Consider the following 18,504-nt stretch of genomic DNA (forward strand, 5'->3'; position numbering starts at 1 on the left):
GAATGCGTCAGAGCCACCAGAGGAATTTAATAGCTTGTAAACAGACACAGCAGGTTTCATACTCTCTTACCAGTAATGTTAAGATACACATATGTAAGGCAAAGTACATCTTGAAACACACTTCACGTGGGCAGTATCTTCTGTAAAAATATTTACACTGTCACACGAACCCAAGTTAAGAAAAATGGATGAAAGTAAAAAAATAGGATACAGGAAACTTCCTCATACCATGGAACATCACCTAAATGAATATCATTTGGCATCAAGAGTCAACTCATCACCTTAAAATCTGTATGTTACAAGTGCATAGTTGTGTCTCCTCCTCCTCCTCAACTGCCAGCATTTACGGTTGCTCCAGGCTGCGAGCGTAGCGGTGTGGTATTGGAACAAGGGAACTTTAGGACTTGCTCTTTCCTTTGTGAGGAAACCTGCCAGAAATAAAAAGCTGTCCCCGGGTAGCGAGCCATGTGTTACAAAGGTGGCTACAATAGCAAAGGCCATCTTTCCTGAGCCAGGAACTTTAAGGTTACAAAGGTTGTACGAGCGGTACTGAGCCCTTTTGGCAATGGAACGGCTAAGAGCATGCGGAGCTGATCGCTCAGCGGAGGAAAGATGCAATCTGTACTATTGCATTGGGTGTGCCTGCTACATTCAAACCTTGCACCTTCTCAAAAGCCATGGCTGCACACTGCCTGTTCTGCCAGAGTCGCTCCAGGTTCTGCAGGAGGCACGTACCACTGTCCCAGGGAGAACCCCAGGCAGCAAAGGCGGTGTGTCACTAGCACTGCAGCGGCCTGCGATCAGAATGTTAGCCCTGATTAGTGTAGTCTGGTTGCAATCACCAACCTTGCTGCTGGCCTAACCCAGGCTGAAGATGAAGCTCTGGGCAGCATAAGCCCAGTGCCACACTTGCTCTTTCTCAACATGGGCATTTCTTTGGCATTTGTTAGGTTTCTGCCCAGACCTTGGCCACTGTCATCAATGCTCATATTGATACATCTTTAGCAAGCAAGACAAAACCCCCAAGAACTGATAGCAATTTAATGTAGAAGTGATTGTATGACCACCAAACATCTGATGTTAGATGTCATTAAAGTGCTGCTTTATAATCTCTGCCAGTTTGTGCTAATTTAGAGACAGAGAGGTCTGGAATTTCTACAAATCCCAAAAGTCTCATCTGAACAGTTTGTATAATGCAGCTGTCCTTGAGCCTGGTGAGGAAGCATCCATGAGCACTGGGACTCTGCACTCAGCTTTGCAGGTCAGTAGCAGCCATCTTTCCAACTCTCGTCTTTCACGCTGCCGTAGGTTTTGGGAGCAGGTAAGGATCTAAAACAAGAGGAGAGGTTTGTCAGTTGCGTACAGAACTGCTGAAGTCTCCACCTACAATACAGAAGGCCTTGAACCCTTCATCAATAACAAATAGACACTTCACTCATTTACTTCTCTCTGACACAGTTTGCTTAAGATAACCCCCAAAGTATTTCCAGCTTTAGGTTCTGTGTGTTGTATTCTTGGCACTACCATGGCACAAAAACATCTGCATAAAGAGAAAAGAACACAGCTTTTTGCTATTGTACCTTGTGAGAACACAAACTCAATCTGCTGCTACCTAAACCCAGGCCTTTTTAATTTTTCCAGAGATGTGTGAAGATGGAAACCCTTGTTCAGAGTATCACATTCTGCTTGCATCAAAACCTGGACATCCACAAATAATTCATTGTGGTACTGTGTAAAGATGCACAGAAACCTTCAAAAAATAAAAGCTGGGTAAGTTTAGTAAGTGAAACACTTTTCTCTAAGACAAGTTGTGGTTTGGACAACCACACCTGGCTCCTACTAGAATTTCTTGTCAAGACCAATGTGAGTTCTGTGACAGTCACTTATCACTGCCCTGCCCAGCACTCGCTCTTCCACTCTGCTATTTAATGCTGGTTTCTCTCTTTTATGGCACTGGAAAGCAACTGTTTCTCCTTTCTGTTTAAGGAGGTTCTCAGTACTTCTCATGCTTTATCTCAGTGGCCTTTTGCTTGCCACCTTCAGTGGAACTCCACCTTAGAATGGCATTAGGAGCACATGATCCAAACTGTGCATCACTTCCTTCCGACTCTCCTGAAGACAAACTGTCCCTGCAGCCTTTCCATCTGGTACTTAGGTCTCTCTTGTGATTGTTTTCCAACACACTCTGAAATCAAGTGGGTGCTACCACACTGTTTTGTCCTGTTGAGTTTTACACTGAGGCCTCCTCTGTCCTCCTGTGCCTGCCTTCCTGAAGTTTCTAGCTGCTCAAGGAGAGAAAACTCCTCTCACCATGGTATCACAAGTTCAACTTGTGGATTACAAGAGGAAAATAGTTGTGACTTCAGAATGTGTGTGATCCAGTGGTACAAAGGGATTTTCACTTGTCAGCTCTATTTAACTTTTTACCATATGCAGACAAATTGTTCCTGCCTTCTCAGCCTAGCCTAAGACACCTGATTCACTTAGCTCAGTGTCTTTTGTTACTCATTGCACTTTCACACCTTCACTCTAATTCAGGAACCTTTTCCACTCAGTTTTGTTTCAAAACCGATTTTGGAAGCATAGGCAGATGCTTCACATGGAGGTCCCCATTTCCATCCTGAAGACTTGAGATCAAAGGAGGACCATAGGAAGGGGCAGCACAAACACACAATGTCCAAAATTACTTCAATCTAAGGCTGCCTGTCACATACTCACCTGCGAACAGGCTGTGCAAGTTTGCTACGAGGCACTGGGATGCCCCCTGCAGAAGGGGCACTGGGTCTGGGCAAACCACTCCTCATCCCTGCTGTCCCTGCCGGTCTGGTAAGAGTAGTACTGTTAATGCTGCTGGCAGGGCTTGGCAAGCCTGAACTCTGGGCTGCAAGAGGCCCTGGTGAAGAACTACTATGTGTCATCTGTGTGGCTTCTGGAGAAGCAACTGAACCAGGTCCATGGTTACTAAATGCTTTCACTGGTTGTCGGAGAGCTAGGGGAGACGGTGCCGCAGGTGACCGGAACTTACTTGAAGGTGGTACTGGAAAATAAAATACAGGAATTACTGTCAAGCTTAAGCTACAGTCACTGAAATTAACAACAGGAAATTACTTGATGGGAATATTCAAACAATGTGGGATGTAGAATGGAATACAGCCAATCAAGCAGCAATGAGAAACAGGAATTCAGATGTCCTTTTTGTCAGGAGCTTTTGATAGCATACGTCCAATGCCCTCTTTGCTTACTGCAGATATTTTTAAAGCTGGATTTGTAAACAGTAAGGAAGGGCTAACTGCTGTATCAGTCACAAGAAAGAGAGGAGAATGTGCTTCAGAGGAAACTTAACAGCTTCAGAACCTTGTGACCCTAATTCCCATCCCTGAAAGAACACAACACTGTATTCTGCTGGGATGCACACTTTGAATCTATTTAAAGACTCTGTTAGCCTTAAGTGCTGAGATTCTGAACACAGAGCTTCTGGGACGTTTCTTTTAGGTTGTTCTTTTTAACCAAATCCAGTGAATTAGAAGTAACCTGCAGACAAGGTCATGTCCCAGATTTATTGGTTGATGGGGAAGGAGCATCAGTTGTAAATATAGGGTCAGCCAACCCCCAACCCCAGAGAAATTCAAGTTGCTGCTATGAAACTTAAACCAGACAACTATCCCAATTTGTAGCCTTCCTCCTCTTACAAACAGTATCAAAATTATCAGTGTAACTAATACCTGTAGTAACAGTTTGTATCTGAGATAGGATGTAAGGCTTTGATGGAGTCCTGTCTGGGAGAGGTTGCTAAGCCAGAACATTCAACAGTTCTTCAATGATGCCAAACTTCAAGCACAACTCTTCACAAGTATGAGAAGTATTTTCAAGCTATGCATAATGTATCACTAGGCAATAAACTAAACCATCACCTTAAGACTCAAATGGAATGTCAACAGCTTTTCAAACTGATTAGTGGGTCAAGCAGCAGTCAACAGAGGATAATCAAATCAATCATGAAAGTAAAGCAGAATCATGTTTACATTTAGCGAGTTTGCATAAACTCCTCTTCCCTCCACTTCACTTTCTTTACACAGAGACCAAAGTTGTATCCTCTTTGGCAGGGGTTCTACCTAAAGGAGACAGTCCTTCACACAGCTTTTATTCTCATTTTACAAGGTAGATCCACTCAGAACATGACAAGAGGTAAGTAATGAGAGAGGACCCCCTCCACCGTGGGGTACAGAAGTAGTTTCCAGTTTGTATTTTGAAGCCCTTTCTTACAGGGGATGCCTAGGAAGGCAGGTGCCTCTTCACAGATAAGAGCTGCAGTTGATTCCTTTCTAGGTTATCCAAAGGAGGCCTTTCTCTCTGACAGCACAAAGCTGCTCATAAGAAGAGCTGACAAAAAAGGTGGCAGAGATGTCAACAATACCTGACAGCTGGTAAGTAGGGAGGAGAATAAATAAAACCCCTTTAAATAAAAACCCTGGTGTCAAGCCAGAGGCTGGATTAAGGAGAGCATTAACAGCAGCATGACTGGACAGAAAGAGCAGTGAAGTGCTGCTAGGACTAAGGTGACATTTTCAAGTGTGACAGGGCCTGTGACAGTGGAGCAATCCCTCTGCAGAACTTCCAAGTGAGGGAGCTTTTGCCACTGAACTCACTACAACACCTGCTTGGAACACAAAGACAGCGTCATGTTAGCAACTGACCAACAGAGCCATGCCAGTAGAGAAAAACTGGATGCAGCTTTGGGCTGCCTGCAGGCATGCTGGGGAGAAAGGCTTTTAGGTACAAGCAATGAAAAGTTGTAATTGGAGAAAGCTTGTCGCAGTCCCAGCAACAATAAATACCCAGCAAATTGGTTCTCTCCATTCTTTCCAGTTTTCTGTTGACCATATTGTACCATGTGGCCAGCGTGAGCTGTCAGTCAATAAAACACTTCCTGTCAGCACAGCACTGCAGACATTGCTGAGAGCTGCATTCATCTTGGTGCATAAAGGAATGAATTGTCTTGACATGTGGACTGCTCTGGAGATCTTGGCACATGATGCAATTTCTGGCTAACAGAGAGATTTTTGTCTTGGAGACGTTTTGGGTATTTAACAAAACTCAGCTTGGCCTGCTTGTAAGATGGCATCACAGAGAGTGAGGTCAAAGACTTTGGTTATTGTGTCCCCATGTGTGGTACTGCGCTGGTCCCTGTTTAATAAAAACACACTGAAGGGTAAGGGGAGTGCTTAACAGCTTCACACAACCCCAGCTCCTTAGAAACTAAACCGCTAGAACCAACTGCAATTAAAACAGCTGACATTTGTGAAAATAAATGGCTCTGTGCAGCCACCCTGTCTGGATTCTGTCCTGGGTTGTGGGCAGGGAGCAAAAGATCCCTGCCTGCCCAAGTAGGATGCTGTGAAGCTATCACCTTGGCTGGCTTGCAACCCAAGGCTAGCAGCTGCATCCCAACCTGAAACCAGAATCAATTCTAATGAAGCTGTTAAAAAAAAATCACAGCTACTGCGATGAGATGATTCTGACTGACACGCATGAACAGATGAGGTCAAACAATGGCAAGCAATTAACAGAAAAGACATGGGCCTGTTGAAGCAGGTCCAGAGGAGGGCCACAAAAATGATCAGAAGGCTGGAACACCTCTGCTATGAGGCAAAGCTCAAATGAGATGGGGCTGTTCAGTGTGGAGAAGAGAAAGCTCCAAGACCTTACTGTGGCTTTTCAGTACTTAAAGGGGGCCTGTAAGAAACATTGGGACAAACTTTTTAGCGTGGCCTGTTGTGATAGGACAAAGGGTGATGGGTTTAAACTAAAAGAGGGGAGACTCAGACTAGATGTAAGGAAGACATTTTTGCAATGAGGATGATGAATCACTGGCACAGGTTGCCCAGAGAGGTAGTTAGATGCTCCATCCCTAGAAGCATTCAAGATCAGGTTGGATGGGGCTCTGAGCAACCTGATCCAGTTGAAGATGTCCCTGCTCACTGCAAGGGCAGCTAGATTAGATAGCCCAGAGCATTCTATGATCAGAGTGATACCGTCATACAGCACCTTACCCTGCTGTGTAAGCCTTCACAAGCCTGTTATGGTGAAGAGTTTGCTGTCACACAACATGCTGTGTGGGGAAGATGCCAGGCCATGTGATGAACAGCATTTAAAGAAACTAAAATCAATTGTTGCTCATAGTTGTTTGTTCTTTTGAAGCTAAGGTCTTGTTTCACTACCACATAATGCTTCTGTACTTGTGAGAATCTCAGATCAGAAGCAAGAAAAATCAACACATCAAGGACTATAAAAGAGCAAATACTGAAAAGGCTATGCTGAGTCTGTATTTGCAGTGAGGAACGACAGCAGCTCTAAACTGGGATATGCAACTGGCAGTGCTCACTCTCCAAAGAGTTAATACAATTTCATCAAGTTCATCTTCTGTACATTTCCACAGCTCCAGATTAAGCCATCCACCTCCTAAGTGTTCCAGACATCCAGAGGAAGGGGAAGACATGGCCAGCTGGAAAGACTGCACAGAAGCCTTTGCAGAGGAACTGAGAGGATGGTCTTAGGCCAAAGCAGAACACAGAGCGCTTCTCAGATTATTTCATAGCAAACAGAGAAGACTGTTAGAGATCTCCTAGGAAACCATGTGAATCTGGTTCAAACTTATTACACTTCCCTAGAACATTCTGCATGGCATGAAGTTGACTCAAAGTTAGGGCTGGAACACCTCTGCTATGAGGACAGACTAAGGGACCTGGAGTTGTTCAGCCTAGAGAAGAGAATACTCCGGGGGGACCTTAGAGCTGCCTTCCAGTACCTGAAGGGTTCCCTCAGGAAGGCTGCAGAGGGACTTTTCAGCAGGGTGTCTAGAGACAGGACAAGGGCGAATGGTTTGAAGCTGAGGGAGAATAGGTTTAGACCGGATCTTAGGATTCAGAGTTCACTTCTCTAATCCAGATTCCTTGACTAACACCAGAAGTCACCAATCCTTTCTCATATAATACAGGGTTGCATTTTTAATGTTTAGTCTCGAAAGTTACTTTCATACAGCAAAGGCCAAGCTGGTTAATCTTGACATGCAACAGCAATTTCATTCATCTAGAATACGTGAGATTTAATGCAGGTGAACAACTGTCTGAGGTTTGCTGGAGCTTGAGAAGTGGTTGTAAGTTAATTACCTCCTTTTGCAGATGGAGTTTGAAGAAACTGTTTGGTTTTGAAGGCAGCACGAGGCAAATTTTTCTGCCTTTGCAGAGCTGTTGAAAAACAAGAAGTGTTATATTTGTCTACCATGAGAAAACTGTTTGCTGGGAATTTCAGAATTGTATCCACTGGTGAAGCATCAAGGGACAGAGTGAGGAAGACACTCAAAAAGCAGATATGACTCTGGAAGCAGTGGGGGTTTTTTAAATGGTGCTTGCTCTTAATGTCAAAGAGTTACAGAGAAGCGTGTCAGAAGTTTTGCAGTGCAAAATACGCAGGTTCTGTAAGAGTAAAGCTTCTTGGAGGGCAAAAAAGCCCAGAAAAGCAAACAAAAAAGAAACAAAACCCCCAAAACATTAAATTAATACACCAAAGGGGAAAAACAAGCCACCTAGCAAACATGCTACAGCAATGAGTGCAAGATTAGATACAAAGATGAAAACTAAGCTGCCATATTTGACCTGCTAAGACAAAACTTCTCCTTTTAAAGGAGTTTCACTTTAAAAAGCCTAAGTCTCTGTCTATATGTGAGCATATCAACAAATTGTGCTTTTCATTATGCACATGTAAGCCACCTGGAGAGATGTCTGGGGTTTTTTTCCCTCCTCAAAAGGGTAGGCAAGAGGGCTCAAACTGCAAATGAAGACGTAGCACTAAGAGTTGTCAGCTGCCAGCACGCAGACAGCATGACAGAAAGGGGGGTTTATTGCTCCTATTGTCCTGCCTTTTTTCTAGTACCATTCAAGGGCTGATACTGCCTCGACATGACCTCACCAGTTAGCAAGAGCAAAGAGTGTTCCAAGAGCTGTGGAATCTTGGCAGGGAGAGAATTACCTATTGCCAGCAGGAATGCAACGACTCAGCCTGTTTTCACTGCAGCATATTTAAGGGGGAGGAGGAAAGTAGTCAATGTAATAATAGAGCTTTGCCTACACAAAGGCTTCTTAAAATGATTGATGCATGAACAAACATCTCTGCCCACCTCACTGTATGGGGGCTTTACACCAGCATAAAGCTGCTTGCACTAGCAAGGCTTATTTCCATAGGGAGAAGGAAGAAAGATGGGGGAAACAGTTAATCACAGAATTGTCAGGGTTGGAAGGGACCTCAAGGATCATCTAGTTCCAACCCCCCTGCCATGGGCAGGGACACCTCACACTTAATGCACACTTGTGCATAAAGAAGTAATGAGCTCAGTAATCCTGTCACCAACTGGTGACCATCACTACACAAAGAAGGCAGGGGAAGGACAATTAAAATCCTACTAATACTAGTAAATACTTTTCTAAACCCATATAATAATTGCCATCACCTTCCCTGTCCTTCAGTCAGTGCAAAACTCACTGTTTTGTGAAGTATGAAAGAAACCCATCAAGGATTTTCCTTCATTCTGAAGCCATGCCTGGGTGGTCTATTCATTGTAGTCTTCACTAAGCCAAACCTGTCATTTTCAACAAGCAGCAGGAAGGGGTTAAACGGTTTATAATGGCCACAGGCAGTGTTTTATGTTTAAGAACACAAAACTATTTCTGCCACTAACTAGAACTGAATGCAGAAAAGCACAAGGCAAGAAGCAGTTCTTGCTCAGCTTCTGGTCTTGCTGTAAACTTGAAGGCATAGCCATGAACAGCCAATGAAGCACAGTAAGATGTTCAGAAATGAGCACAATTCCCAGGAATTTAGTGAGGCAGACCACTGGCCAGAGTGCTTCTGTCCACAAGTGTTCCATTATATCATTTTTCACTGAAGCAGTGTTTTTGTACCACACAAAACGAAGAACAGCCTCTCCCTTCCTATTTATGGTCTTGAATGTAGTTTGCCCTAATTCATTCAGCTAGAGTTAGATGTGGCACTGCACATGGCACTAAGTTTCTTCCCCCATCATTATGTACACGACCTACAAGTCAGAGATGTGGGATGATATGGAAAGCAATTAAAATAGATCAGATTCCTTTCTTCTCAATGGAGACTCCAGGAAGCAGAGGCTCAAAGAGCTGAACAATTCTGTGCACTGCACACTGGAAGGACTTTCAGGCAGTGTCATTTGAGCAGTGCTGAGGACACAGGCATGGAGTGCACTCTTCTCCACCTTGCTGCTCCTGTAGTTACTGACTGCTGTTACATGACCTGTCACAAATGGTGCATGCTGAATGCACAGCTGGGTTTGTCTCAGATCAACTCAGCTGGAACACACTCCCTTTTCCTCAAAACATCCTCTCTCCTCTTTAACTCTTGAGCATGGGTCTTGGCAAGCAGAACAGTTGCTTTACTGATGGTTTGCACAATCTACAGCTTAGCTCTTTGAATAAGTATTATACTTCACTCTACTTGAAGGCTTAACAACCATGTGCTAGGCAAGTACAAAAGCATCACACACAATCCATTAGAAAGCAGGTAGCTCCTGTGTGGAAGCCACCCTAGTGCTACAGCTTTGCACAGTCTATGTGACTCACATCCAGAGACTTCCCATTACTCTAACCCTTTAAAAGGCAGCTACTCCTTTAAGACAAGTACTACTGTATATTCCAGTGTTTTGAGGTGAAACAGCTAATAGTTTTCACATTAAAAAGTACTTTCTGCACAATGGCATGGAAGAGCTAAATGAAGATTCTACCAATCACAACTGCTACTTGATTCGATCTCTTTCCAACAAGAACTTGGATTTTTTTCCCCATCACGTTACACCTACAGCTTCAAATGACAAATGTTGTCATGTTTTGTAATTGTACCTCTAAACATCTTCTATATCTTTCCTCTACTCTTTAGGGAAGTGTGTCCAATTTGGCAATGTATCCACAACAGGAGTTGTCTTTTCAGAAACTTACTGGATTCCTAACTCATTTTTGAATGCCAGCAACCATAGCAAGTTCAGTATTGCAGCCACAGCGAATGTGCGAGTGAATTATAAACAGCAGATCTTTGACAAGGGAGAAAGTAGTGACCTCAGGTGGCAAGCCAGCATCCTTGCAAAGGTAAGCTCATGCAAAACTTAGCAGGTGTATGAGGAAGCTTCAAATCCCAAGACCCAGAAGTCATTGCCAAGGGAAAACAAAAATCTGCTGCCATTTAACAGTGCTTTGTGCAAGGTGACAAAATAGAAAACCAACAGAACCAAAAAATATACAATCAAACAAAAAAAAAAAGACAAAAAAAGAAAAAAGGACACAATTCTGGAAATTTGTATACAATGTACAGTTTTGCAGAGAATTTGGTAATCCAGACTAAGCAAAGATACTTACTCAGTGACTTCATACACAAACCGTTTTACGATTGTCAATAGCAAGACTCTGACAAACATCTGTAAGAGCAGGGAAACTGTAAAAGCTAGAAATCTGGCCTTCAGCAGTCAGACCTCACTCACACTTCAATGTCAGCTGCCTCTAGAGTGTTTCACATTTGGCCAAAGACTCTCACGAAAGGCAAGCAAATTTACCTCACTGTTTTTTGTGAGCCTCAGTCAATCCACAAGTTAAAATAAATGAATGCACCAAAGGTAATTCACACTGCTCTGGCTCCTGCAATCAACTCTCTCAATATTGAGACTTCTGTTGTCTGATCTCTCCATGAAGTTTCATTTCACTGTGACTACACTTTTAATTCTGCAAATTCAGCCAACTAAGTAGCTTTCTGTGCTCTTCCCTTCCCAGTTCACTCAGTTTTAAAAACACTCAATAAAATCTGTGCAGATTTGACCCAAAATTATTTCCCCCTTCATTTGCTTCCAGGTAATTTTGATTATTTTTCCTTATCACAAAAGTGACACAGTTGGAGAGCTGCTGTCCATATGCTTTACAGTTTGGCAAGCAGAACAGTCCTGCATTAGATCCACACACGACCTGTGAGCTGTAAATCCTATTCTCAGAGTGTATGTGAAGAGTGGAGGAAGAGGGCAAGGTGAAAGGCTGCTGGGGGTAACCTATATAAACCACCTTGTGACCTCATTTCTTTGACTGCAATATTACACATCGCTGACTGTCCACACAACCCTTAGAACTGATCTGAGTCACTAATAAGTCTTTGTTCCTTATCCTGTATTTAACTGTATTTGGTTGCATTAACGCTGCTTTGGAAGGAGCAGCTCAGTGTGCCTTTGCTGGTGAAGAAAAGGAGCAGCTCAGTGTGCCTTTGCTGGTGAAGAAAAGGAGCAGCTCAGTGTGCCTTTGCTGGTAAGAGGGTTAAAAAATAGTTCAATTTACCAATATTATCTTACATGTCTTGTCAAGCATTTAGATGACTGCTTAGTTTTTATTGCAGGACTTCTATAGTTCAAAGCTCTCCACATAATATTCATAATGCATGCTTCCCTTGAAAAATGTCACTAAAGGTTACTGAATTCTGAAAGTTGTTTCAAAATCAACTGGTGAGGAAACATTTAAACAACAGGAACTGTCAATATTGATAGATAAAAGAAGCAGTGAATATTTTAAGTTTCACTTGCTTTGGCTTCTTTAAGGTCAGCATTTTCAAGAGACTGAAATCAGCAATATTCTCATCTCAGCTGGTTGGGTGCTTTGTGTTTAACCCTAGCTTGCAGTTTCTTCTCTTGTTTTATCACCTGGAAGTTACCTATCCAGTTTCACATTTTATCCACTTTTTGGTTTCTTTAAGTGTCAGTTACTGCTTTAGAAAAGGTTTGGATGAACCTCTGTCCCATGAAATAAATACTAGCCCAATGTTGGGCTAGTGGCTGCTAGTTTGTCCAGAAGTGAACTGCTGAGATGAGATCCAAGTATGTATTTTCATTGCCTAGTCAGTTTTTGTAGCCTGAAGCAAGAGCATTGCAGCTTCTACTCTGCTCTGGTGAGACCCCACCTGGAGCACTGTGTCCAGTTCTGGAGCCCTATTACAGGAAGGATCTGGAGGTGCTGGAAGGCATCCAGAGAAGGGCCACGAGGACGAGCAGAGGGCTGGAGCTGCTCTGCTATGAGGACAGACTGAGGGAGTTGGGGTTGTTCAGTCTGGAGAAGAGAAGGCTCTCAGGAGACCTTATTGTGGCCTTCCAGTATCTGAAGGGGGCTACAAGAATGCTGGGGAGGGACTTTTTAGGGTGTCAAGGAGTGATAGGACTGGGGAGAATGGAAAAAAAATAGATAGGTAAATTCAGATTGGTGTTAGGAAGAAGTTCTTCCCCATGAGGGTGGTGAGACACTGGCACAGGTTGCCCAGGGAGGTGGTGGAAGCCTCATCCCTGGAGGTTTTGAAGGCCAGGCTGGATGTGGCTGTGAGCAACCTGCTGTAGTGTGAGGTGTCCCTGCCCAGGGCAGAGGGGTTGGGACTAGACAATCCTTGAGGTCCCTTCCAACCCTAACAATTCTATGATTCTGTAAAGCACAGTCACCAGCTCCTGAAATGCCTAACTCCTGTATTTTGACTCTTAACAGCATTTCTACACACACTTTCAGAAAGCTCTGAATGGTATCTTAGCAAGAGATCAGACATTCTGTGAATGCCATCAGTACTAGCTCTTGTGCACCAAACGAAGCAGACTGACACAGGTATGATTCAAACAATAAATCAATCAAGATCAGTAGCTGCAGTGTGGCATGCATTTCTTTTTCCCCTCTTTGCCATGAAACTGGCTTAATTCCAAAGCAGAGGCTGAGGTGCCACTAAAGGTACTTACTGGCTGAGGCTTGAGGTTGAATGCGAGGTATCCCTCCGTTTGGCACTTGGAAGTTTGAGTCACTCCTGCTGTTCTTCACAGACTCAGCTTGGATGCTGGATGTCCTGGACAGGTTTGGAAGACTACGCCTTAGTTTTTCTGTACAAAGCAACACAAACAGACAAAGTTCAGGTTATGAAGCCACAGCTGAACACCAGTTAAAAGTAACACAAGTAGAGCTACACTGCCATTCAAAAGTCTGCCTTGTTACATGAAGAAGGCCAATGGTATCCTGGGGTGCATGAGTGTGTGCAGCAAGGTCTAAGGAGGTTCTCCTCCCCCTCTACTCTGCCCTGGTGAGACTACATCTGGACTACTGTATCCAGTTTTGGGCTCCTCAGCTGGAGAAAGACAGGGATCTACTGGAGAGGGTCCAATGAAGAGCTATGAGGATGACTTGAGGACTTGAATATCTCCCCTATGAAGAAAGACTGGGAGACCTGAGACTGTTTAATCTGGAGAAGAGAAGGGTGAGAGGGGACAGTATCATAGTATCAGTCAGGGTTGGAAGGGACCACAAGGATCATCTAGTTCCAACCCCCCTGCCATGGGCAGGGACACCCCACACTAGATCAGGCTGGCCAGAGCCTCATCCAACTTGGTCTTAAACACCTCCAGGGACAGGGCCTCAACCAGCTCCCTGGACAACCCATTCCAGGGCTTCACCACTCTCATGGGGAAGAACTTCCTCCTCACGTCCAGCCTGATCTTAATGTCGATAAATATCTGTCTTCTTCATGTCTATAAATATCTGAGGGGTAGGTGTAAAGAGGAAGGGGATAGGCTCTTTTCAGTGGCACCCAGTAACAGGACAAAGAATAATGGGTACAAGCTAGAACACAGGAAGTTCCACCTCTGTATGAGCAGAAACTTCTTTACTCAGAGTGACAGAGCACTGGAACAGTGCAGAGAGTGGATTATGACTCTGGGTTTTGTTCTACTGTTAGGTTTGCCTATTCAGATTCCCTAATTTGTAGTTTTCCACAGTCTACCTAGAAAGTGATTTATAAGTAGAATGCTTGCCTGAAGATTAAAAACACCTAACTACTATTTGAGTCAACTTTCAGGAATACCCAGTCCCATACCAACACATTACACAACAGCCAACAGCCACCCACCTGGAAACTCACTCTTCACACACAGCATTTACGCTGATGACACCAAGATGAGTGGTGCTGTCCATATGCTAGAGGGATGGGATGCCAGCCAGAAGGACCTGGACAAGCTGGAAAGGTGGGTCCAGGTGAACCTCCTGAGGTTCAACAAGACAAAGTGCAGGGTCCTGCTCCTGGGTCAGAGCAATCCTCACTATCAATACAGGTTGGGGGATGAGGAGATAGAAAGCAGCCCTGAGGAAAAGAACTTGGAAGTTCTGGTGGCTGAGAAGCTGGATGTGAGCCGACAACAAGCACTTGCAGCCCAGAAGGCCAATGGCATCCTAGGCTGCATCAAAAGAAGCATGGCCAGCAGATCGAGAGGGGATTCTGCCACTTTGCTCTGGCTGGACCTCACCTGGAGTGCTGTGTCCAGCTCTGGAACCCTCAACACAGGAAGGACATGGACCTGATGGAGCAGGTCCAGAGGAAGGCTACAAAAATGATCAGTGGGCTGGAGCACCTCTGCTGTGAGGACAGACTGAAGGAGCTGGAGGTGTTCAGCCTGGAGAAGAGAAAGCTCCAGGAACATCTAATAGCAGCCTTTCAGTACCTGAAGGGGCCTACAAGAAGTCTGCAGAGGGACTGGTTCCTAAGGCCTGCAGGGACAGGACAAAGGGCAATGGTTTGAAATTAGAGAAGATTTAGATTGTATGTTAGGAACAAGTTCTTTACCATAAGGGTGGTGGAAAACTGCAACAGATTGCCAGGGGAGGTGGTTGGGGCACCAGCCCTGGAGATACTCAAGGACAGGCTCAACAAGGCTCTGAGCAACCTGATCTAGGGGAGGATGTCCCTGTTCACTGCAAGGTGGTTGGTCTAGATGACTTTTGGAGGTCCCTTCCAACCCAAGCCATTCTATGACCAATTAAAAATCACTGCTACATCCACCTTTTACATGAGCTGACTCCATTCAGCTAATATTGGTGCTTCAAGGGCCTTCTAAAATTTGCCCCACTGCTCACACTATACAAAAAGATGCCTTCAAATATTTCTCAAGTCTGATGGCATTCTGTGATTCTCCAGCCTGTGGAGAGCTGGGTTGATGACACATTTTAGATAGGAGGTTGCAGGTGGCTTGGAGGTTTGGCCAACCTGGTTCTGCAGAGGGATGCAGGAAAGAAGTACACTAACCATACAGAACTGCTGAAGAGCAAAGCAAAGAGTCTTCAAGTGTACCTTCTGAACTTGGTAGCTGGCCTTGCTTTGTGCTGCAGCTGGTACATCACTGGACCCTGTCAACTAAATTTCCCTCTAACCCTTCTAGAGCAAAATCAACCCTCCCAAAAAAACCAAAACACAAATCCCAAACAACTTCTTATCAACTCTGAATGGCCATGCAACATTCAGCTGCACTGCAAGGGAATTCCTTGGAAGTGTTTCAGAAACACATGATTGTAGGCTCTATTTTGATCCCCCTGCTATGTTGGGGACTGGTTGTTGGTACCTTGCCTCTCATGAGATATTTTTGCATGCATCAAGACTTCCATGAAACCTCAGAAAAGACTGGGAAAGGAATTCTCAACTAAGGCACACCACCACTGATTCATTTCTGTGCTGTACGTTCTACTACATGCCTAGAATTCCCCCAAATATCTACTGCTTGGGAAGATTCAAGCTAACCCTTCCTAAGATATTCTTGAATTGCTAATGAAGTTTGCAGAATCATCTCCCCCAAAGGCTCTAATCACTGATTTTCATGGACTAAAATCCTAAGCTTTCTTAGTCAAATCAACAGTGTAAGTGGCACAGATGTCTTAGCTGTATTAGGAGGTGGAGGGGGGGAACCCAAAACAACCAAGGGAAAAAAAAAGGAAAGGAAAAACTATTTCAACATGCACTTTTACATCATCCACATGCAGACATTTTTAACCTGAAAGATGGAGGGAAAAAAATATGGTGAATTCTTACTGTCTAAATGTCTATTCTTTCTGAACTTAGGCTTTTATTTGCCAGGCAGCAGCTGTGTTTGTTAAAATGGGAATATGCTTGTGAAATTTCAGCCCAGTTAAAGGAGCTCCTGCCAGATTGCTACCAGGAGAAAAGTACATTCCAGAAGCAGAAAAATCACAGCAGGTTACATCATTTTGTTCTATGCCAATACAGCATCATTAGAGAATCATAGAATTGTCAGGGTTGGAAGGGAACTCAAGGATCATCCAGTTCCAACCCCCCTGCCATGGGCAGGGACACCTCACACTACAGCAGGTTGCTCACAGCCACATCCAGCCTGGCCTTCAGAACCTCCAGGGATGAGGCTTCCACCACCTCCCTGGGCAACCTGTGCCAGTCTCTCACCACCCTCATGGGGAAGAACTTCCTTTACTAACATCTGGTCTGAATCTACCCATTTCCCTTTTTTTATTTTTCCCATTCCCCCCAGTCCTATCACTCCCTGACACCCTCAAAAGTCCCTCCCCAGCTTTCTTGTAGCCCCCTGCAGATACTGGAAGGCCACAATTAGGTCTCCTTGGAGCCTTCTCTTCTCCAGGCTGAACAGCCCCAACTCCCTCAGTCTGCCCTCAGAGAAGAGCAGCTCCAGCCCTCTGCTCATCCTCATGGCCTTTCTCTGGACACCTTCCAGCACCTCCAGATCCTTTCTGTACTAGGGTTTCCTGAACTGAACACAGTACTCCAGGTGGGGTCAAGTTTACTTCAAGTTTGGGTGTTTTTTTGTTGCACAGTAGTTTGCAAAGCTTTGAGTGATCAAAACTATCCAAGAAATGCATGATGCAAGTACCATTATGTTTAAGGCTATGTTCATGCTCAAAGCGTTTAGAGTCCTGTACTGCCAGAACACATTCAGCTATCTCACAGCTTCAAGCACACAAATTGCCACCTTACACTGATGTGACCACAGGTACTTTCCCTGCATTTTGTTCTGTCATCTTCAAGGCCTAACCCTGCTGCTGAATGACGGTTTCCCTTGGGCTGTGCTTTATTTTAGTGCATTTGCCTGCCAAAGATAGAACTTGGCCACCAGGAAACTCAATTACACCCTGAGTGAGATCTAAAATAAATGCTAGCCTATCAACTCAGGTATCTGACTGCAGATCTAAAATAAATACAAGCCTATCAGCTCAGATATCTGACTGCAAGGGCTCCCCCAAAGATCTAAAACAAATGCAAGCCTATCGACTCAGGTATCTGACTGCAAGGGCTCCCCAGCGGAAGCTTTGCTTGCTCTGCTTTCTCCTCAACAGCTCAGCTCCAACTGTGATGCTCTAGAGGCACACAAGCTTTAGCTCTGCATGCTTACCAAGCTCCTTTACAGGAGCTACACAACTCCTCGTGTCACCACACTTCGAGGCAGGGTTCCTTACCTTCACTTTTGACATTAGTGGTCTGCAAATCGGTGGGGTGGCCCTGGAGCGAGAGCCGCGGCTGCTGCAGACGGCTGATCATGGGCTGGGGCGAGACTCTGCTGTACTCGATGCTGCGGGCGGGCGAGCGGGAGCGCGGGGAGTTCCGGGGAGACTGTTTGGGGGAAGGCCAGGGAGAGCTGCGAGGCGAGGGCGAGAACCTGTTCACAGCAGGGTGCACGGCGTGGTGCGTGCCATCTTCTTCGTCCTCCAGGCTCTGCGCGTCGAGCTCCTGGTCGCTGAAGGTGCCTCTCCTGGTGGAGTTGCAGGAAGAGCCAGAGCTGCGCCGAGAAGCGCTCGCCGCGTACTCCTGACGGAGGCCTGGCGACAACCACAGCCTTGGTTACTTGCTGCCAGCCCACACATGCTTCAAGAGGAGAGGCTGCAGACAAATACCTACCCAGTGCTCAAACTCCCATCTGCCTCACTGTAACTCCTTTCATTTGATTCATCCCAGATCTGTACCACAGAAAAGTTACCTACCTTTGTCTAACTTTAGCCTAGTCCCTGACTGCAAAGACTGAAAAGAAATCACCACTGGATGCAAAAGAGAAACAATGATGAGGTCTCTATATTTCACAGGATTGTGTGGTAGTTTTAGGCTGTGCCTTTCAATTTTTTTCCCACAGATCTTGAACAGAAAGTGGTAAAATGTAAATAAATCACTCTTGGGCCTAAAAAGGAAAATAAAGGTAATTTCAAGCCACCACAGATTGCTAGTGGAAATATAGAGAAGAGGCATAAACAGTTGCAGCTCTCTATGCTTCTGCTGTCACTTCTGCTTGCAACTTCTCTCTCCCTCCCCTGTGGCCTTGCAGGCTCTCTCTCTTTTGACTACTGTGTGAGGTAATGGGAAGGAGGGAGGGAGTGGGGGAAGAAGCGAATGGGGCCCCTGGATCTGCCCCAGGGGGATCTGAGGAGGTTCTGTGTTGTTTATAAATTGTAAACATAAATATTGTACATACAGTGTATATTTTGTACATATCCCTTGCATTCCATATCTCTAGATTTTACTTTGCTTGTAAATAGAACTTCATTTGCTTCCAAAACCTTCAGAGCTAGTCTGGCAATTTTATTTTGGGGGTAGTTTCTCCAAATTAGTTTGGTGGTAGTTTCAATTCACAACTGAAGGACA

At 44.8% G+C, this 18,504-nt stretch overlaps 1 protein-coding gene across 3 annotated transcripts in view; it reads right to left on the reverse strand.

Moving 5' to 3' along the window:
• Nucleotides 1–768: 768 nt before the first annotated feature.
• SLAIN2 (SLAIN motif family member 2) overlaps nucleotides 769–18,504 on the reverse strand; it is a 38,686-nt gene continuing 20,950 nt past the window's right edge. Inside the window, exons 5-9 of one of the 3 annotated variants that reach the window (XM_054163580.1) lie at nucleotides 17,331–17,690; nucleotides 12,815–12,952; nucleotides 7,167–7,244; nucleotides 2,719–3,037; nucleotides 769–1,329 (exon numbers count right to left, since the gene is read on the reverse strand). In XM_054163580.1, the coding sequence (XP_054019555.1) occupies nucleotides 1,263–1,329; nucleotides 2,719–3,037; nucleotides 7,167–7,244; nucleotides 12,815–12,952; nucleotides 17,331–17,690 (962 nt within the window). In that variant the 3' untranslated portion in view covers nucleotides 769–1,262. Of the gene's footprint in view, nucleotides 1,330–2,718; nucleotides 3,038–7,166; nucleotides 7,245–10,357; nucleotides 10,490–12,814; nucleotides 12,953–17,330; nucleotides 17,691–18,504 lie in introns of those variants that run through there. The other 2 variants (XM_054163587.1, XM_054163593.1) reach the window with 2 other exon arrangements.

The sequence above is a fragment of the Dryobates pubescens genome, chromosome 1, assembly GCF_014839835.1.
Source record: "Dryobates pubescens isolate bDryPub1 chromosome 1, bDryPub1.pri, whole genome shotgun sequence".
In the NCBI taxonomy this organism is placed as follows: domain Eukaryota; kingdom Metazoa; phylum Chordata; class Aves; order Piciformes; family Picidae; genus Dryobates; species Dryobates pubescens.